We start from the raw sequence: 22,945 nt of genomic DNA, 5'->3' as shown, positions 1-22,945 counted from the left end.
CATTATAATATTCGCAAAATTCGTCGAATACAGATAGATTTAACCCTTTGTATTCGAGTGGCGAGGCTCGAGTCTGAGGCACCATTACACACAATTGTTACATCACGTTCCAAAATAAGTTTTATATTATCAAAGTTTGGATTTCAAAAATTGTTACAAGCGTAACTGTTATACGAGTCACAAGATTCAATTTCACACGCATGAAATGCACTTCGTCATATAAAATGAAAATACTATAAGTCAGAAAAATGATTTTAGATTCGTAGTTAAAATGGCTTCGAGTGCAAAGGGTTAATATTGTGAAAATACTTTCGAAAATAGCGGAGCAATTTCTAGCGTCGTCTCGGAGTTGTCACTCGAGTGCAAAGGGTTGACACCATTTTTACCGAAGTGTACTGTGCGACGCGGTTGGCGTTCGAAAATAAAAGAGCCGATTTTTTAAATTTCATATCTATTTCCGTGGAATAGGTTCACTCTTCCGACGCACAAAAAGCGGAACAAAGACAGTTTTGAAAAATACCCCCATAATGCATGATTTATTCACTAGTAGCCAATTAAATATATACCTTATTATTTACTATGATCTTTTTTACCATTTATTCATTTTGGACACATCGACATGGCTTCTAAATTTATATCGTCGTTTATAATTATTTTGTTGTTCGAAAATATATAATTTTTACAGAATTTAATACACCTAGTACGTACTTAAATTATGTCACAGGACACTTTTTTGTCTCCCACATTTTCTGTGTTATATTCGATTGTTGAATACGTTGAATTTTCATTTCATTTTTCGATTATGACTTCGGTGGAGTTCAGCGTTCGCTTTGATCGCATTTCGACGAGCTACGCTTTACGTTAATGATAAAATAAAAATTGGCTGTACCGCATGGACACAAAGGAGAGATGAGAATTCAGCAGAAGAAATGAATCCGTATATCTCAGTGCGTTCCGACTCGGATAGGAACGTTTGTTTCCCATCGTCTTCCAATCGATTGATAATCGTCGCACGTATTCGACGCGGCATTAATGCGCATGCAAATGGTCAATCTGATTCCGGCGGCGTGGATTTTCGTGGAAATGTTCGTCAAAGTTCCACGGCGTTCATACTTTTCGGTGAAATTCCGGCTTTCGCGCTATGTAATACATAATACGTGAGATACATAATACATGGAACGGCAGTCACTTGTTTCAAAAGGTTTTGTTTCGGAAGTTGTCGCGTAGAGGATTATTCAAAAGCTAGTCGAACACGCGAAAAGAGGGAAACAACAAGTATCAGTGCAACGAGACTCGTTGAAATCTCGGTTGCCGCGCGCCCGCGTTAATTCTCTGGCAACCTTGCCGCTCGTAATAATCTTTTCTGCGCTCATTGCCAGGACACTTGAAACGAACCGATATGCCCGTTCACTTATCCACCGTTCGCAATGCATGCGTTGAAACCGGTATTGGAACCGAGTTCGATGTACAGAGTGTCCCAAAAATATTGCGAGCCCTAGATAAGCACGATTCACGTGGTTATTTCAAGGTTATGTCAAGGTTATTAGCTTAGCGAAATTTATTTAGCTATTTATTTAGCTAATTTTTATTATTATTTATTATTTTATATTTATTATTATATATTATTTATTATTATATATTATTTATTATTATTTAGCTATTAGCTTAGTCTCTGTGTGACTTTGCCAATGCTCGAACGGCGGACAAAAATAATATAACAGAATATACTTTGGATTATTATATATTATTTATTATTATTTAGCTAATATTTATTATTATTTATTTAGCTATTAGCTTAGTCTCTGTGTGACTTCGCCAATGCTCGAACGGCGGACAAAAATAATATAACAGAATATACTTTGGATTATTATATATTATTTATTATTATTTAGCTAATATTTATTATTATTTATTTAGCTATTAGCTTAGTCTCTGTGTGACTTCGCCAATGCTCGAACGGCGGACAAAAATAATATAACAGAATATACTTTGGTTCGTTTATAATTTCATTTAGTATTTTTTTACAGTATACACTTCTCAAGTAAATTATAGCATAGAAAATTTCGGATAAAAAGTGACCAACTTTGACAGACGATAACTCCGCGAGAAATCATCATAGGATGATGACTTTTATTTCAAATCAAAGCTTGAAACCTTTACTTTATGGCAATATTCCTGGATTTTAAATTTGCATTTTCGCTAAGGAAAAAGTTACTTCAAATGACCTCAGGAACTCCTCACTCACCCCGCTTGTACAATAATTTTGGGACATCCTGTATAAGTTCAGTCTTATTCTTCTCGTAAAGCAACGCGTCGGTCGGTGCTCCAAGCTTCAATTCCTATTTATAATACATCAGCAATAAAGACCGTGGATGTTGCACTCTTCAAATCAATCCCGAGAGTCTCCCAAAGGATAAAATATATCTGGACCACCGTGCGACTGTTTGCACAGCTCGAGAAACAATGGGACAAACTTCTAACAATGCGCCCGCTGCCCTAAGTCTGTCGAGTTTGACAATGCTTGGGTAAAATCTATTGAACCGTAGAGGGATGGAACTGCTCTCCCCGGTCGTCTAAAGATTTAGCCACGCAAATGAACGTCAGAGAACAGAGGGAGAGAGTGAGGGGGTGAGGTGAGGAGAGATTGTGAGAGAGGTCGTGCGAGCGAGAGAAAGAGAGAGATAGCGAAGGGATGAAGCGTATTATCGATTCGCCGGGGGAAAATCCATGAAACTGGGTCTTAGTCGCGGAAGCGTTTCATTTAAATAATTTCATGCGTGGGTACCTTTCATTCCTCTAAACTGAATGCCGGCAGTATACCGGGCCGGGGGTGTTCATTTGACATTCATTTAGTCGGCGAAGTCGCGCGACGACGCTACGCGACAGCCATTTAGGACAACCGAGCGAAATCCTCTCGGGGGAGGTGAAACGTAATCATCGGAAAACAAGCGTCTTATTTTTTTCCCCCTTTTATCTCTATTAGGAGAAACGAGGCCCCGGGAATTAGATTTTACACTGTTCTCTATCCTTTTTTCTCTCGGCCTTTTTTCATTCTACCCGGAGACTTATTTGCGCAATAAATTGCTACCAGACCCCCCGCTCGCTCTAAAACCCCCTCTCGTGGGGGTTGTTTCTGAATGCGTGCGGAACGCAGCTGCAGGCACTCCTGAAGTATAGGGATGAAATTAATTGCTGCACGGAGAGAGTCCGCGGGACAAGAAATTGCGCGAGCTCGGATTTATAATATAACGAGAAATTAAAAATTTTTCGACCGCCCGGATACGGGGTCTCACTCAGCCATTAAACTTTTCCGTTTCGCAACGCGTTGTCGGTCCCTGCTGCGAATTTATAATTACGGTTGCGGGAACGTGTGTGATTCGATGTTCATGATATAACGTAATTGGTTGACTGCGGATTTTCATGCGAAATTGTGAGCGAGGACCTCGATGGTTCTATTTTTTCTTCTTTTTTTTTTGTGCGCGCGAATCGCTCCGGTGTGCGACGGAATTCGCGCAGCGTAGCGTTCACGATGCTTTTATAATTGGACACTTAAGGGGGTATTCTGGTGTGAAGTGCGTATTTTTTTTCTTTTTTTAGCTTTGTTAGGGAATTTTTTGCAAAGAAACTGTTGTACCTTTTGCAGTCGAATTGACAAGGTTTACGTGGACGCATTTCAAAGTCGTTCGGCAATTTTTTGGAACGAGAAAGATTAAAATTACTGCATACTTTCAAACGTTTCCGGAATAAAAATACGTGAAAATGGTTCAAATGAGGACCAGTTTTCCGTAATTGCTACAACAAATATTGTACGATTTTACACCATAAAAATTGTTATTAAATTATGTTAACAACCACAACAAAATAATTGTTGACGCCACGAAGCAAAATAATGAACACCGCGAAAACTGGTCGCAATTAACACGAGAAATTAGTCACAATTGACGCCACGAGAAAAGAAAACAGTTGTAATTAACATCACAAAAATTGTTGCAGGCGGTTCGAAGCGAAATACAAAAGAGGCTGCCGAAAGAATGGTCCGAGGACGAAGTTGCTCAACTGACAGAGCTCTGGGAGCTGCGGAAAGACGACGACGGTAATTTTTTCTTTTTTTTTAACAACTTTCACCCACAATACAACTTCGACCCTGCCTTGAAACGGTCGAGGAATTTTACGAATGCTTACCCGGGAATTCATTAGCACCCGCGACGATTCTCGAGATTTAATTAAGCTCCGGGCACATCTGTAACGGCTGGCTGTGCCGACTATACCAATAATTCGCACGAAGAATAATATCCTCGGCTGATAGGATTTTCCAAGCGGTTCTGTAAGGAACTTGCTTCATTTCCGTACGGGGACTTCCGCGTCTTCCGCAAAATTGTTTTCCCGTTGACCCCGCAAAAGTTTCGAGGACGCTACTAATTTTCGCCCCGCGACGCGGCGACGCCGTCTTAAGTTTTATTTCTCCTCTAAGCCGATTGTTGCTTTTTGCGAACGGCAAACATTCTTTCGGTAAACACCACAGAACCGTGCTTAGACTGCAGATTTTTGCGAAAATTCACTGTTGCTGATGTTTATTTGTAAAAACGAATGTGCATACTCTGAGAATTTCACATCATTTGCCAACAAAATGTTTCTTGAATTCTATGTTAATATTATTGAAGTCAGCGATATTAACTCTTTGCTCTTGGAGATTTTTAAATTCCAGAAGGAAGACATTTCTTTTGACCTAATATTTTTATTCTATGTAGTTTTCATTTCTCTGTATACTTTTCTATATACTTTCCTATATAGTTTTATATACTTTTCTGTATATTTTTCTATATACTTTTCATTTCATATCTGCATTTTTCTTAAGCACTGTGATAATAATATACAAATTTTTAATGTAAACCGTTTAACCTCCAAAGCAGAAATATTTCTTCTTACCTAATATTCATTTCATATACATAGATGATATGTAGTGCACCTACTCATATCACATTTAAATTCATTAAATACACGCAAGATCAGTAATTTAAAGATTGCTTTCAATTGTGTCATTGCAATGACGTAAATTAGCTGAAATTAGTTGAAATCGTTGCTAGTTTTGTAAATTAGAAATTTCCAAGATATATTTCACAGTATTACATATAATTGTCGTTGTTATTGTATTTTATTTTGTTTCACTTATCCAAGTGTTCACATGCTATTTTATTTAGAGTCTTTTCACTTGACTGCTGAAACTATTTTCTTCACAGTTTTATTTATCTAAATATTACTATATTATTTTATCCGTAATATAATCTAATTTCTCCAATGTTCGTACACTATATTATGTATAGTTTTATTTAGTCAAGGTTATTTTATCTACACTACTTTATCCATTATACACTATTTTACCTACAATTTTATTTATCCAAATGCTCGTAAACTATTTGATCTATAATTTACTTTATCAATATGTTCGTACACTATTTTACTGACAGTTTCATTTATCCATATATTCACGTGCTACTTTATCTACATTATAATTTGCCAAAATGTACGCGCACTATGTTTTATCTACAATTTTACTTCTCTTAGTACAACCACAAAATTCTTTTACAAACAAGTGAATTTTCGTAAACTGATCATACTCTGATACAAGAAGCTCGTGCATAATTAAAAGGCGCGTTTGCCAACAATATCTTCCACCTTCCCTCGGCAATTCAGAGATCAACAATTTCATTTCACCGAAATTCACGAAACAAAGACAGACCCCTTAACGTGTCGCGAGCTCCGACAGGACCGCAAAAAAGAATCCATCGGCCAGGCAAAGAACGGCATTGAGAGAAGCGTATTCCCGAGCATAATTGTTTAATTGAAAAGCAACGGATTTTCCATAGAGTCGTTCGACGATGGAAATCGGTTGTCAGGAGCAAGCCCGCTTATCAGAAAATGGATTCCCTTTTCACTAATTTCATTCCGACCGCTTATTACGCGGAGAACGCCGCGGTCGGATTGAATCAACGTTTCGTTCCGTTCGTCGTCGAATTAATGCCGATACGATTTCCGTTGTGTACAACACAGATCCGGTGGATATGATCTTCAATGGGCTCATAATAAAGCGGTCGAAGCCGAAGATCAAGGAGAAGCTTTTAGAATTAGGATTGGCCGCGGATCGAAAGGAGCTGCGCAAGAAACGGTCCAGAAAAAGCAACCACGGTAAGCGTTCACTCTCCCTTTCCGTCTTTCATCCGCCCTGTTCGAACCACCCCGTCATCCACCCTTCTTGTTCCATCCCTGGTCTACTCGATCTATAGCCGTTTGGCTCTCTTTACTCCTGTCCCTTTCTCTCTCTCTCTCTTTCTCTCTCTCTCTCTTTCTCTCTCTCTCTCTTTCCCTCTCTCTCTCTCTCTCTCTCTCTCTTTCCCTCTCTCCTTCTCTCTCTCTTTCTCTCTCTTTTTCTCTTTCCCTCTCTCTATCTCTCTCACTCTTTCTCTTTCCCTATCTCTTTCTCTCTCAATCTCTCTCACTTTCTCTCTTTCTCTCTCAATCTCTCTCACTTTCTCTCTTTCTCTCTCTCTCTCTTTCCCTCTCTCTTTCTCTCTCTCTTTCTCTCTCTCTTTCTCTTTCCCTCTCTCTATCTCTCTCACTCTTTCTCTTTCCCTATCTCTTGCTCTCTCAATCTCTCTCACTTTCTCTCTTTCTCTCTCAATCTCTCTCACTTTCTCTCTTTCTCTCTCTCTCTCTCTCTCTCTCTCTCTCCTTCTCTCTCTATTTTTCCAGCTCTTTCTCCAAGACTCAAGCGGCTCCAGAGCACTCCTTGTTCTGCCCAATCCCATCCCATTCTATTCGCATCTGTCTTTCTTACTATCCTCAGATTCCGCGACTATTCCCATTCGATCAGTCTTTCGCTAATACGATTGCCGGCGACTGCATGGGCCGGGAGGGGGATAAAAGCATCGGTCGAAGGAGACGCAGACAGAGGGTAGCGACAGGCGTATAGAGGGACAGAGACAAAGAGACGGACGCACGGTTGGGAGATTTGCCCCGAAAATACGGAAAAGGGTCATTTTCTGAAACTACCTATTTTTTGGAACTATCTATTTTTTGAAACTATCTATTTTTTGGAAACTATATATTTTTTGAAATTGCAGTAAATTCTCCCTAATTGACCCTCAGCTTGGAAACAAAAATGGACAATTTGGGAACAGGCTCGAATAATCGTGTCTCCTCTTCCCAAATTGTCCATTTTTGTTTCCAAGCTGAGGACCAATTAGGGAGAATTTACTGCGCCTATTTTTTGGAACTACCTATTTATTGAAACTACTGAAATATATGTAGACAGGAAGATACAGTGAGTATGAAACTGAGAGAGAAAGAAAGATAGAAATAAAGAAGAAATAATGATACAGAAAGTAAGAAATTAAGAGAGAAGGAAAGACAGAAATAAAGAAATAGCTGTATACGTATAGAGAAAGAGATATAGAGGGGCGAAGAAATAGACAGATATAAAGGAAGAAAGAAATAGAGAGATATAAATGAAGTAAAAGATAGAGACATATAAAGAAAGAAAGGAAGGAAGAAATAGAGAGATTTGACGAAAGAAATAAGAAGAAAAGAGAGACATAAATAGAGAGAGAAATAAATAGGGAGAAAAATAAATAGGGAGAAAAAGGGAGGTAGAAAAAAAGTAAGGGAGAACGAGAGAGGGAGGAATAGAGATAAATAAAGGGGCAAGGAGGGAAAGAATCAGAGAAATAGAGGCAGAGTTAAATAGCAAGAGAGTGAGAGAAAGAGAGAGAGAGAAAGAAATGGAGTGAGAGATAGAGAGAGTGTGTAGAGGGGTGGCGCGCAGGCCGTCGCCGCGAAGGAAATGAAAGGGGAGATCAATTTGTACCGAATCTTCTTGTAGACCCCTCTTTATGATCCAGGAAAAAACCTTTCGCCTGTATCGCTGGAGATCAAGTTATACGGACTTTGTTTCCCGCGCTCCCCACCGGCGGTTGGGTTTTTTCCTGCTCTGTCCTCCCGACGATCGAGCACACACAATCGTCGAATTAATTGGGTATCCCCGCGAGATCGCCCCGAAAGATAATTTAATAGAAAAATACCGGTGCCATTCTTGGTGCCGTGTTTCGGTTCATTCGGCACGGTTAATATGTACCTCATTCTGTTAACCCAATTTGCGGTGGTTTAATGGGCCGTCATGGTCGCGATTGTTCAGACGATTTTGCTCGGGATCGTGATCGAATTGTACGAAACATTAGTGATCAGTAGACTGCGAACTGTGTACATTTATGACAAAAATGAATAGGTGAAATACCGAATCGTAAAGGAATTAAACGAATTTAAGGATACCGTTGCATTACTTTCAACCTAGTAGAATTATTAAAAGAGGAGGAACATTTCTATCTGACTCATGTTTCTTACAACTAACTTAAACGATCTTTATCTTTATTTCTATTTTCATTTCGTTGTTAGTCCTCTAACTCGCTTCATTATTATTTTGCAGTAAATGATTTCTGGTTTCTTTAATTAAATTTATTTATTTTATTTATTTCTATTATATAATTTCGTTGCTAGATGAAAATATAATCGTTTTTTTGCACAATAACTAATTTTAAACAATTATTAAGCAGTTTTTAATTGTAAATTGTAGACTTTTCGAAAATTATGAAATCATCGTTGGTAGATAATGTACTAATAGAGTTTTAGGTCAAACTTTATTTTAAGGGTCCAGAGATTTCTGGCTCTTTTTTGTATATTCCCATAGATTTTGTCGAGAAAACTTCAAAAATTCAAATCCCAAAGTGCGTAAATCGTTAGTTCAAAAGTTATACGCGTTCAAAGTCTTCTTATACGCGTTCTATCTCTGACGTAACACTTAAAGTAAAGATCAACCAAAACGGATACTGATTTTTAAATTCATGCTTTTGCCACTTGTGTCAAAAATGCTCTAACATGTCAAAAACCTTTGAAATCCATCAACTTTGAGCGCGTAGAACTTTTGAACCAATGGTTTGAAAAATTGCTTCAGAGATTCTTTTGCAACTATCAAGTTTGTCGATTTTCTTTTCATAAGTCTACATAATAAATTTATTTATTCAAATGTATATTGCATTAAAGATCGCACAAGATTCGAAATAGCTAGTCTTATGTACGCCTGGGTCACTTTTTATATTGCAAGTTTTTGCGCCCCTAACTTTCGCACAGCTTTTGCAATCCGTTTCATTCACTTTTTATACGCTGTTTATACACATACGTTCATACGTTTACTTCTACACAGCTGTCACAAGTCTATTTTCAAAATTTCTACTTCAACGCGGTTTTTCAAAACGTTTCCTTTACCTTCACACGGGTTTTCACACGTTTATATTCGATCGAGTCATAAATAACTTCCAATGCAGCTAGGTAGAATCTATTGTTCGTATCTACCCACTATGAGAATCACCAGAACAAAGGAGTTTTTGCTTTCACTAAATGGATAAGGGTTCAAAATAAAGAAAATAAAAATACAATACGAATAAATAAATAAAAAAAAAACGAGAAAAAGACGGAAGTTATGACTCGACCTAATAAGAAGAAATTCAAGACTTTATTTTTGCAAGACAGTAACAGAATCTGATCACTTTCGGTGCTCGCTAATCCTGAAATCGAATTTAAGATGAAACATAAAGACGATTCTATTACATACTATCATTCGATTCTTTTCGTGGCGCAATGTAGGAAAATTATATCACTATAATACGAACTCTCTTGCACTTCGATAAAACCTCAAATACACAGTTCGAGAAAAACCAGGAGTTTCTCAGGACCGTTTCACCCATACCATTGCGACCGAACGAGAGTCAGCACGTTCTGCTTAACGTTCGCGCAACAACTGAACTGTCTTTAGATTGCATTATTATTTTGGCTATAACCCATTCGCCAGGTAAAATCATGGCAACAAACACCACTCCGGGCTCAACGTCGTGTTCCCCTCTTATCGCGTTTCATTGTATTCGATTGTTATTGAATGGCTTGGGTCGTTCGAGAAATTCGAGATAAACGCGTCGTACGACATTTTTATCAGTTTACAAAATTATAAAAATGATTTGTTGCCGTTCATGTGTTCAAGATTAATGTTAGTAACCTCTTCAAGAATTAACTCTTAGTTTAATTCCTCGAGCAAGACAATACTTCTAACTTATAGTATTTCCAGTTAATGTAATTATTTTTCATTTTGTGCATATAATATTCAGCTCATTTGATCTTCCAATGATTACGCTTTGCACGATTTATTAAACAATAGATTTTAATGCTGGAAAAGTGATTTTGAAAATTAGGTAGCAGTTTTTAGTGCACTCTGGTGCAAAGAATAATTTATTTAATCCTTATTTACTATAAACGATTTATTTCTGATATAATTATTATATTAGAAATTATAATATATTATTTCTAATAATCGACGGCAGACGTCAATAATGTTTATTTATTTCACTGTATGTTTGCGTTTTTATTAACCATTTGACAACGTAACTGCTATTTTCGATGTAGCAAACACATAAGAATTTAGTAAAATGAAGTAGCAGCTTCAGAAACTTTGGAAACTGTTCAAAGAAGTGATGCAAATTTTCAAAAATGTACACAAACATTTTCTCAAAAATTGTCGAAAAAAAATGTCGAAGTCATTTGACCAGCGAACAGCAAATGCTGTTCGCTGGTCAAATTTTATATTTTAACGTTTTCAATTTTATATTTTAGTATCCTTTAAATTACATAAATGCCTTTATGCAAAATGATTAATATTCGAGCATACGTCGTATTAAAATAAAAATTGCAGAAAGTCTAAATAAATGAAATCGTACAGTTTTTACAAGATAAGATTAAGTCACTTTTCACAAGTCGCTTTTAGCGTTCTGTACGTTCAGCGTTTAAAAGATGTCTCAATATTTTATTGTGCGATCGCATTTAGCGGCAATAAATTGGAGTTCGTGAAACAGAAAAAGTAGTTAAAATCCTACTATTATCATTTGAAGCAGCAGCCAGACGATCAATTAATAAATACGGCGAAATCGTCCAGTTTGAATTTGGTCCGGTCAGATTGGCGATTCGTAGCACCGTGCAGCGCATCGAATGTTATGAATATAGACAACACTATTGAAATAACGTTTGCATTTCTACCTCGACAGTGCGCACGAACGAAAGCCCCGTCTCGGCCAGGCTCGTCACGGAATACAAATTTGGTTATTTAATATCGGAAGACTCGAATTCTGCTCGTAGTTTTCAGGGGCCCGGTTCCAATATGACTGATCCTCCCCCGCTATTACGGTATTCCACCAATTCCATATTTATTATAGTTGCATTGTCCTTCTCTTCCCCTTCCTTCTATCCGTCTTCCCCAACTGTTCGCCGTCGACTTGTTTTCATTCAATGCGTTGTAATATCGCGGCATTGTTCCGCACACAATACAGGACCCCCTAAAAGTCGCAGAACGGTCAATTATCTCAGAAAGTCCGAATTTTGGAAACAATGTTTTAGAAAAACGTGTTTTACGAAAGAGGTTATAAGAGACATTATTCCCTTGATATTGTAAAACAATATCACAATCTGGTAATATGATAATATAACAATAGCATTGTATTAATAATAACAATATTAATATTAATTAATTAAATTTTATTGGTGCCTGTAAGAGTCCATAGTACATCGGAAGCAAATTTTCAAAGCCGTTACGCGTCCACAATAATCTACGGATTAAAGCACATTTTCTCAAAATGCTTTCTTTCCCAAATAATCTACCGTTCGGTTACTTTTGTGGGATCCTGTATACAACGTTATATATATATACACGTTATACATATACGTTATACATACGTATATATACATATACGTTATACATACGTATATATACATATACGTTATATGTATGTATACACTTGCATTATGTTATTATAATTTATTAGACCTTTGCACTGAATGTCCATAATGGTTAATGGAACATAAAGTTGGTGGTTTGAGTCTCTATAGCACTGTGCAATTTTTAAAGTCACATATTTTGCAAGACCTGCTTCGTAATTTATATTTTGCAAACCTTGATTTTTTTACCTGTATAATTTAGCAAAGCATATTATTCTGCACTTTCCAATCAAAGAATTTATATGATAACGACAATTATTAATTTATAAGACTCGTTTCATTTTACCACCACTTCTTTATAATTAAAGATTTTATGTGACGTTTGCAGTTATCAAGTTACAAAACATGTTTCGCTTTACTTCTAAAATTTGACGTCACACTGTATTGTGCCATCACTTCTTTAAATCAAAGAATCACTGCGGCGAATAAAATTATCAATTCGCATGAGAATTGTTTCATTTCACCTGTAAAAAGCGTCACAGTTTATTGTGCAATCGCTTCTTTATGATCAAACAGTTTCTGTGACGACAACAATTATCAATTTGTAAGACTTGTTTAAAATATTTAAAATCTATCCTCATGAATATGAGGACAATAAAATTGTTAATACTAATCTCAGAATTAATATATTTAATTAATATATATTTATTACATATGGCAAAACATTATGGTACATAATATGTTAGATAATGACATATAATAATAATATATGGTATTCTACCATGATCTAAATGTCCTGTATATTGACCTGTAAAATACGATATATCGCATTTTAAAGTATGTACCTTCATTATAATCAAAAACCTCCTACAATGATTGTATTGGTCAATTTCAAAGACTTGGTTCATTTTACTTGGATAATTTATCGTCACAATTCACTGTTTCTTCACTTTGTCACAATGAAATTATTTCTGAGACCATCATCACGCAACGATCGACGATTAGATTCAGTGCAATCCTGCTGTTCGTATAATTGCATGAACGATTACACGCGATCGAAATATTCCCGGCGAACGTTCTCCTAGAATCCGGAATGCACCGGTTCGGCGCGCATGATATCGAAAGAAGCGGCATCGACGAAATTTATATCCATTTCCACGTGCTCTGTAAAAAGGGAAATCGTCGTGGGAAACACAGTCTGCTAGTAATTCCGACGAGAATGAAAGCAGCGACGAAGAAGCTGGAAAATCCTCGAGACGCAGCAGCCAGGCTCCCAATAAACCAGCAAACAGGAAAACGAAGACGAGCACGAAGAAGAAAGAACCGGCCATAGTCTACACGGATGCACAATTATCTGGACTCCTGAAGGATGTCATCGAAAAAAGTGAGTAACACCGTGTCGCCCTTTTCTTTTGTCGGCTTCCCGGGCCAGCGCCAGTGATTTATGGGTAGAAGATTCCCGGCAACAACTTCGAATATTCTGCACAGGAGAGGTGTGCCAGTTATTCGATTTACTCGAGCACGCGAATTTCGAGTCCAGAAATGATCGATCTTGCGAGTTACAGGCTGAGTTGGGCATATTTTATTGGAATAACGAATAAAATTGTATTCGTAAGATTTATTCGATGTATTGCTAGTAAACAATTTTATTATTATTCAAATTAAATTGTATTCGAAACATTTATTCGAAGGATATATTCGAAATGCTATTTCGAATTAAATTTTATCCGAAGAATTTTTATTCGAAACGTTATTCGAAGAAAATTTTGTTCGAAAGAAATTTTATTCGAAGAGAACTTTATTCGAAGAAAACTTTTGTCGAAGAATTTATACGAAGAAAACTTTAGTCGAAGAATTTATATGAAGAAAACTTTAGTCGAAGAATTTATTCGAAGAAAACTTGATTCGACATGTTCGAATAAAATTTTATTCGAATAATGCCCAACTCTGATTACGATTCGAGTAATAATAATTTTCAATCATTTTCGTCTTACTTTTCTAATTATAGCACCAATGGTTAACTGAGATTCTTCTGATTAAAATGAGTCCAAACACGATGACAATCGGACTACGTTCATCGAAGAGCTTAATATTATACAGGGTGAGATACGTAATTTGCACACTTTAAATAACTTTACATTAATTAATCTTGAAAGCTAAGAACCTCTCTACATATAAGAGTCTCCACTCGTCATTGAAATCATGTATTTAACAATATTTCATAAAAAGCATCATTTAGAAGTTATTTCAGTTGTACAAATTACGTGACTCACCCTTTAGATTACCTATCAATTAACCGGAGAATAGCTTAAATTAATCCAATTTATATCGTGTTTGGACTCATTCTAATCGGAAGAATCTCAACTATCTATTGATACTACAACTACAAAGGTAAGACGACAATGAAAATAAAATCTTCTTTATTGTGTGTTTATTTGTTGCTGGTCGCTACGTACCTTTAAAGGGGTCTTCTACTGTAAATCTTTGTGTGCAAAAACTATAACACGTTTTGCAGTCGCATTTATTCGATTTATCCGTACACGTTTCGACAACATTTACAAATTGTTCGCGTTCAGAAAAATGAAAAATGGTGGTTTGATCGGCTACATTGAAACGTGAATGAATTTCCAAAAGACGATCCCACGGTGAACTAATCTATTCGCAACACCTTTGCCGCACGGTCCCCTCCCGCAACAGGACAAATGTGTTCCCGGAAAAAATATCATTTTTGGAAATCAAAGGTACACCAACCGGAGAAAATAATGGCACGTCAGACTTTGCGGTACAAATGCGGAGTTCATCCCCCACGGACCCTCGAAAGCGTGTCCTTAAAAAACGATCTGCTCACCCTTTTGTGTCAAGCCAATGTGCTTGTCACCCATCAGGCGGAAGATCCTTTGCTCTCGGTTACGCGTCAAAGAGGGAACGCGTTCTCGCAGAGCGTTCTTGAAATGCGGTTTGCCCGCGTCATGGACAGCCTATTTTTCTTTTTCAGCCTGACGTTACACTCCTTTGCCCGTATTAACTGACACGCTCGCGCGGAATAGCAAATTCGCCGCGCGGTAGAATCTAGGGCACAACACGGGGGGCTCGTTCACGGAATGTATTTCAGATTCCGGATTTCCTGCGTTTATGACAAAGTTGATGGAACACCGAGCGGACCATCAAACATTCAATCTCTTCTTGGTCACTTGTCTGCGGACTTTCAAAGTGAATTTTAAGAATGTAATAGCTTTCCGTGGGTCTCGTCCCATGTTGGCTTTTGTAGAATTGGCGAATGATAATCACGTTTTACCTCTCTATAGTGTCGTTATCGGCCATGGAAATTAAAGTGCACTTCGGGAATAAAGTTGTTAAGAGAACGAGTGAATCTCTGTCGAAGTTTTGTTTCTTGAAATTGACGCAGTGAATTTTTATTCTGCAGATCTGGTGCAATTATGTATTCTTCTTTTAAAATTATCATATGAAGAATTGAATTTCTATTAACGTTTCATTTTTCCCAAAATTGGCGAACAGAATTTTCATTCCATTTAAAAGACTACGGTCTAATTATCATTTAAAATTATCGAGGGAGAAGCAATTAATTTCTATTCAAATTTTGTTCGTTGAAATTCGCGCGGAGAATCTTTATTTCGCACATAAAGAACAGTAGTTCAATTATTACACACACTGTTTATAAAATTGCCAAGAAAACGTTTGTGTATTTCGCAATTAACTTAGAAAGTTGTGATTTTGCATAAAGATCCACAGTTTAATTGTATCTTAAATAGAAGACTTAATTATACTAAAAATCTATATTGGATATTCTTCTTCAAAGTCAATTCCATTTTGTTTCATTTTTACTGACTGAACTATGTCTAAGAGAAGCTCAATAATTTTCTTTTAAATACTTATTTCGAAAGACCAGTCACGTTATATTAATCTAAATAATTTGATAGATTGTGCACAAGATTATTCTAATTTTTGAACAATTTTTTAAGAAATTCTTAACAGTCGATCAGCAATTTAAAAATTAACCTGTCCACAAATTCGAGAAAATAGCATTTAAGCTAAAACATTCGATTGTTCATGCAAACTAACATTCGTAAAAACAATTCCAAAGAAACTATAATAGAAGGGAATTCAATTCTCCACTCGTGAACAAGAAATAACCGAAAGTAAATTCTCCGAATATTTCTAAGATCTGGAATCTTTAGTATAGCCAGTCTATCGATTACTATGTAGCTTCGGGTATCTTTAAGAACTTTAAAGCAAGCAAGTTTCTTTAAGGCAAAAAGCAATGAATAATTCATTGCGTAAGCTGAGTAAAATATCTTTTTCTTTGACCATCATTCTGCGGGTAGTTTTAGTGAATATGGAGCGGTTGAATGAAATTTTTCGCGGCAAGATGTAATAACAAATTTTTCCGTAAATCAGATATGAAGGAAGCTTTGGAATGGATTAAGGAATCCCTGCAGGATATCCTGGACGATCGAGACGAGGAAAGCACCGAAGGTATTCCTTTAGTCCCGCTGACAGATTATTCGTCGGCCGCGATGGATTCGCCGAGCTTTCAAAAGCTTCTTCGGGCTATGGGGTTCACACCTCCGTTTGATGAACAGGAATCTTATTGGCGTATACCGGCTAATATGCTTACTTCGACCGTGCAAAAGCGTTGCGATCTTCTAGATGCCGCATTGGCTGGGAATTTCATTGCCGAAGGTATTATCACTTTTGTACTTGATGCCGTTTACTTATACATTTTCTGATCCCTCTCAACTTCTGCTCTCTCAACGCAATTCTTCGAGTAACATTGATGTGCAAAATTCTGTTAAAAATTATTACAAATACAGTTCGTAAAATGATTTTCATCGTAATAAATTCTTTTGTTGGAAATGAAAAATTGTGTTTAATGAGACAAGATTAATACTGGAATTATATAAGTTTAATAATAAAGGCTGTGAGTTGTTTCAGAAAAATGACAGAATTTAAATTCAGACCTCATAAAAAGTTATCTAAAATTGTCTAAACGGTTTTTGTACATCCGTTTTCCGGAAACGAAAAATTATGCTCAGAGAAAAGAAGATTAACAGTGCAATTAAAATGTAAAAAAATTATAGAATTGAAACTGACACTAGTTACAGTATGAGCATAAATTAATTAAATCACTTAATAATTTTCTGCAAAAGCATCCTTATAGCTTCAGTGATCATATAATAACAAATTTGGAGCGGTTCGTTTTGACTTCTCTGCTGATTCCAGTATGAGAATACGATTACTCACACAAATACCATACATCTAATTTTTCAATTTGCGTGAACAGAACCAGCATCAAATCCACGCAAAATAAGATCGGAAATGGTGGAAGACAGTGAAAGCGAGGACGACGTTGACGCATTGGAGACCGTTAAAAAATACTTCGCCTCGAAAGGTATGTTACCAGTTTCCAATTACTGTAAATCAGTTGTCAGACTTTGACAAAATCGTTTTATTGCGTGTTTTACGATAGAACCAGAGGAAGAAGCAGTGCCATCTATTTCTCTGGACTCTGATTCCGACGTCGAATTGACCAACGTCTCGAAACCATCGAAAAGCTCCCAGTTGCCTACGAAATCAGGAAGAAAAATGGATCTAGAACGCGATGAAGAAAGGGTAGCTAACCCCCAGACGATCGGTAGGTATCAAAATGTTCTAGAAAAACAGCTTCGCGCCCTCTTGATGCTCGTTTACTAACCGTTTGACACGTTGACTGTCGATATGTTGCAAAAATCAAGAAAATCACAGTAGTTTATTTAATAAAATTAAAAATTAACTGTTATAGAAATCGAGAAAATGATATTTATTTAATTCGATTCTTTAATTAATTCTTTAGCTATAATTGCAGCACTTTTAAACTCTAATCTATAAACTGAGAGTTTTTCTACATCTATCATTAGTAAAATAGGTGCAGTAAAGAACTAAGAAGATGATGGAAGAATTTAAAAGTGCTGTTGCATCGTCGTTAACTTTATGAAAATTATTGAGAAAAAATTAATTTTTATTTGTTTCCTTTTTCTCAGAATTGAATTAAATTTTTATTTTGCATAAAGATCCCCAGTCCAATTATTAAGTATAAACTCCTTGTATTACAATTTCTTTCACAGTTGTGTTAATTAAGTAAATATTTGTCGTTAATATAAGTTCCAATATGACAAAGAAAATTTATGCTGTATGTCTACGCTAATTATAATTACCAATCATTGACAATAGAAGAATCGAATTTTATCTCCATTTAACAAAAATAAATATTCACGTTTTTATATTCGAAATCTTCATAATAACGAGTCATACACATTGTCATTTAAATCACAGAACATAATCAACAGTTAACAGCATTATGTTTTTACTTTTGCAAACAACCGTTTCCACACTTTTTTATTTTAGAATTGTTCAAATTATGAAATCTTTTTCATAAGAAATGATTGAGTAAATTTCTATATAATATATAATATATAATTTCTATATATAACATAATGAAAATAAATTTAGTCTTGTGATACTTATATATCAACATATATCAGTCACTTTTAGTTTTCAGTAGTTTCAATATTAACAAAATCAACTTTTCTAATCGATTTTATCCAAATAACCCATGAAAATTGGAAAAAATTAGTTTTTCTACTCCGAATACAGACTTATACACTGTTTAATCACGATCATCGCGAAAGTCAACGTGTCAAAAGTTAACAATGATACTGTTGGAACACTAAGAAATAAATTTGGATTGATTGATCATTAGAATTAACGGAAAGTCCAGCCAAAGGAAAAGGAAAACGTGGAAACCGCGTGAAATTGCTTATCGATTCGTCCGATTCCGAGCGGGAGGATCACGGTACAGAGATCAACGTAGAAAACGTCGGAGGTAAAGAGAGAAAGAAACTGTATACTATAGTATAGAAGAAGGGACACTAGTTAGTTCTTGCTCATTAAATGAACATTTCTGTTAGACGAGGGTAAAAGAAATCGGTCGAGCAGTTCGGAGGATGAGCGTGAAACAACGAAAAAACGTCGTCTGTTGGACAGCGACGAGGAAGAGGACCCATTAACGTCTCAGAGCACCGAGGTGAAACACGCTAGGTTGATAATTAGCGACGACGAGGATGAAACGGCTGAAAAACAACGCGATCAACCGGGATCATCTCGAGCAATTATCAGCGACGACGACGATTAAAGAAAGGCACCGGTGTTGTCCACTGAAGCTGATTTTTTACGCTGTTCTTTTCTTAACTAAATAATTTCTACTCCGTTTTTGTGTGCTGCGTGATTATTTTCACTGTACTTCTTTGCAGAATAAAAGATTTTTCTTAATAATGATCATGATATACTTCCTTTTTGGATAAACGTACAGGCTGTCCAACTTAGGATCCCTACAAACATTGCATCTTGTGGGCTTTTCTGTTTGTTTTGAAGAGCTCTAAAGCCCCTTTACCATTTCGTGTTGTGCTCAGCGTTACCGACAGTTCATGAAAAATAGGCACGTTATTAGCAAGAAGCGAATATCCCATATATTTCATTCCTACTACGAGTGCTGAATATTATTTGAAGGCGATAAATGTATACGGCACGAACATTTAAATGGTGGAAATAGTATTTACGAAAACACGTACTATAGAAATACGATATAAAATGTAGTTATCTTTATGGACACTTTGGCAGATAGCTCAACTGTATATAATTAGCTAACCATTTCATTTAAATAGAGTCCACTATTTTTTTGCAGCATAATGTTGCTACGAAATTTATCGATGCTCGCGAGTCCACCGCCAGGAGACGCCACCGAGAGCAATGTGACTACCACGACGTAATGCCATGTGCCATAACGACTTGTTTAGCGTTATTATGTTCTGAAATGGCTCAAATAGTAGATAATAACAATCCCGTTTTCATAATTTATGATATAGGTAATCAATCAGGTAAACCATGTATTTAGTACTTTTATATCCATTTAATTTTGAAATGCATAAAGACATTATTGTAGTATCAAAAATAAATAATAATTAATATTTTGCAGATCACGGTTATGCTACCGTGGAGAATGATCCATCTCCAGTGCCAGGTCCGAGCACTCTCCAACAGAAAGCACCTAATCCAGATTTTGGCAATTGTAGCGAATCAGGTAAAATATATACTTAATACTTTTGCATCGATTTAAATTTAAGAAAGGACGTTTCTATCTTTATGAAGATGTTATATTGATATATTAAAATCTAAGGAATAATGAATATTTTATGAATAGGAAATACTACCAGTATGGACCCGACCCTGAAGAAAACATATAGGAGGCAAAGATTTCACAGTAAATGGTTCTGTGATGCTGCACTTGGTACATGGGTACAACCAGTGGATCAAGATTTTTATAAAGCTAAGTGCATCGCGTGCCGTACAATTCTTGTGGCTGGAAGAAGCCAGTTATTGAAACATAGCAATACTACCCTACACAAAGAAAATATGATTAAAGCCCAAGAAGAAGGGAAACTACAGGAATTGAAAACATTAGATGATTTGCCTATTTCTAAATTTCAAAAAGATGTCAAATCATATGCTTCAGTGGTGAAGAAACGGCTAAAAAGTTTGAGTCTTGTATCAGAGACAAATGTGGAACGTGTGATCACTATATTATGTAAGAAAATTGATGAACTCGAGCAAGAACTAGCAAAAGATAGGATTGGTCCACCTACGGGAATTGAATTTGAAAATGTTGATAAAAATGTTTCTACGAAAGAAATAACGAATGTTGAACCAGAATCTCACAGCTATCTTGTACATAATGATTGGGTATCCGCTTTTGCAGTTTGCGAAAAATGGTTATTTTTATAAATTATTAACATAGATCTATAATCTGCATAATATTCATACAAAATTATGGTTTTAATAGGATAGTAACTGCTTGTGATGATAATACATTGCATATTTGGACATATAAAGGAACACATTATTTCAAAACTCCTGGATTGCACACGGCGCTCATAACGGCTCTAGCGTGGATATCGCGGACTAAAAACGCTGCTAGTTTTGTTAGGTAAATCACAAATAGTAGTATGTATCTTTTCAAAATAATTTGTATCTATAATAAAAATGTTCAGTACGTCGGTGGACGAAACGGCTAGGATATGGTCCTGGAATATCACGGAGAATTCTGTGGAGTGTATACTTGTATGCAGAGGACACAAATATGGACTTGAAACGGTCAGCGTTAATTACAACAAGACTATTATGGCTACAGCAGGACAGGATCGCACGGTAAAACTTTGGTCTACATGTGAGTATAAACGAACATCTTCTAAGAGACTAAGCAGCGCATAGTATGCTTATTTACCCTTGTATTGGTATTCTTAGCCAGTCAAAATGAAAACGAAGACGGCGAATCTACGTCGGGACGTGAAACAAGAGTAAATTTAATATGCATAAATGCGAAAAGCGCAAGTATAGACTATGAATGTTGTACTTTTTACTATTGTAATTTTACAGGTACCCAAAAGAACAATGGAAGGTCATGAAGACATTATCAGCAGTTTAGTGTGGTCGGACGATACTGAAATTATAACGTGCTCGCGTGACCACAGGATAATAATATGGGATACGGAATTAGGTGAAATTAAACACGAGCTTATTGGTCACGACAGGTTTTTTGACATAGATTATTCACCTTTATGCCGCTTTGTAATAACAGCATCGTACGGCAGGCACATTAGATTGTACGACCCGAGATACACAGGTAAGCTCAGAATTTGAATTTAAATTATTTATCAGTTATTGTAAATTCTACAAATTGAATGCAATTTCTTTTAGAGGGCACACTTTTAAAAACATTATTCACTTCTCCTTCTCAGACGCAACGAGTTCTGTCTGTTAGGTGGTCACCCGTGAATGAGTATTTATTTATTTCAGCAGGTGATAGCATGCAAGTTTGGGACACCAGAAAGTAAGATAAATCAAATAAATCATTATTAAAGTGTGCAACAAAATGTGTAACGTTTTAAAAAATTTTTAAACGATTTTTCTAGCACGAAAGCACCATTATTTGACCTATTCGGAAACGAATCCTCATTGTCATACTGCGATTGGTTGAATCCAAAATATATGGTATTTGGAGGCAAAGAGAAAGTCGTAAGAATATTTCAATCAAAACAAGTTCATTGTTAACGACAAATTAACAACGCAAATCAGAGGGAATAAAAGTTTCTATTACTTTGATGTATTTAATGTAATCGTTTAAATAAAATAAAGCTTAATATTTTGTTACAATATAATTTACTGAATGTATGGTGCAATCGCTAAAAGAATAAGATAAAAACAAACGACTACTCATGCTCATCGTTACATCGACGTATTTTAAATAAACGCGAATACCAAAAGTTACGTGTAAATACAGTCACTGATTTTTGTACGAGATTAAAGTTTTCTTATACAGACTTTTATTTTTCATTTTCTAAACTTGTCGAAGTTTTACACGCTGACCGCCATCTCGTCTGTGATATTATTGCTATCACCAACACAGTGCAGGAAGCACTGATCTTAATATAACAATATATTCGTAAATTCTTCTCGTGTCTTCAATGCTCTGTATTTTTCTTACCCATTTTTGTCATAAATGCATAAAATCCGCAATTTAGTTATATGCGTTCGGAATGATAAAATTAATTATGATAGCTTTTCTGCAATCCTAAATGCATCTGTCATAAGGAGTAATCGTCCTGTGTGTAAAAGTCTTACAGTAAAAGTCTGACAGACTTTACTGTAAATATTATTGCTTATTAATGTGTTACCTTCCCTGTGTAAGTTTTTTGTGTGTAACTTTGGAGTATTTTCCAATAAAATTGTGCAACACATGTTCTATTTAATTTCTATGTAAAAATTAATTATAAACAATATATTTTAGTGAGAGTTTAACAGACTCCGTGTTTGTATTGTTGTCACAAATTTGGATGCCCGCAGTTAAAGATTAATAAAAACATGTGATTTACCCTAAAACATGTCTTCAACGGTTAAAAATGAAAACCAACTTGTCGACTAGAGGTTTAGGTACGGTAGATTTCTTCTAGACCCTCCACGATTCATACAGAGTGTCTCAGAAAAGGTGTAAGGCCTTGAAAGGTATGATCCCCGAAGTCCTTTTCAAGTAATT

The 22,945-nt window shown here is 36.0% G+C and overlaps 2 protein-coding genes across 3 annotated transcripts in view; both read left to right on the top strand.

Moving 5' to 3' along the window:
* timeout (circadian regulator timeout) overlaps positions 1-19,134 on the top strand; it is a 439,037-nt gene extending 419,903 nt beyond the window's left edge. The window contains exons 21-28 of the mRNA XM_033470632.2: positions 3,994-4,093; positions 6,049-6,183; positions 12,977-13,186; positions 16,219-16,503; positions 17,105-17,212; positions 17,291-17,455; positions 18,560-18,682; positions 18,768-19,134. Of these exons, the coding sequence (XP_033326523.2) occupies positions 3,994-4,093; positions 6,049-6,183; positions 12,977-13,186; positions 16,219-16,503; positions 17,105-17,212; positions 17,291-17,455; positions 18,560-18,682; positions 18,768-18,991 (1,350 nt within the window). The 3' untranslated portion in view covers positions 18,992-19,134. The remainder of the gene's footprint in view (positions 1-3,993; positions 4,094-6,048; positions 6,184-12,976; positions 13,187-16,218; positions 16,504-17,104; positions 17,213-17,290; positions 17,456-18,559; positions 18,683-18,767) is intronic.
* Positions 19,135-19,603: 469 nt separating this feature from the next.
* On the top strand, positions 19,604-22,070 carry LOC117220530 (ribosome biogenesis protein WDR12 homolog). 2 transcript variants are annotated; one of them, XR_013032681.1, is made up of 9 exons: positions 19,604-19,733; positions 19,832-19,936; positions 20,057-20,624; positions 20,696-20,839; positions 20,904-21,079; positions 21,157-21,209; positions 21,289-21,535; positions 21,651-21,742; positions 21,825-22,023. XR_013032681.1 is itself a non-coding variant. In XM_033470555.2 (9 exons), exons 1-9 carry the CDS (start codon positions 19,625-19,627, stop codon positions 21,961-21,963), a joined length of 1,674 nt encoding a protein of 557 aa, XP_033326446.2. In that variant the 5' UTR covers positions 19,604-19,624; the 3' UTR covers positions 21,964-22,070. The 2 variants fall into 2 exon arrangements, 1 of the variants encoding a protein (XP_033326446.2); XM_033470555.2 differs by having other exon boundaries at positions 21,610-21,742; positions 21,825-22,070.
* Positions 22,071-22,945: the final 875 nt, after the last annotated feature.

Source organism: Megalopta genalis, chromosome 2, assembly GCF_051020955.1.
Source record: "Megalopta genalis isolate 19385.01 chromosome 2, iyMegGena1_principal, whole genome shotgun sequence".
In the NCBI taxonomy this organism is placed as follows: Eukaryota; Metazoa; Arthropoda; class Insecta; order Hymenoptera; family Halictidae; genus Megalopta; species Megalopta genalis.
This window is presented reverse-complemented; position numbering and strand designations above follow the sequence as displayed.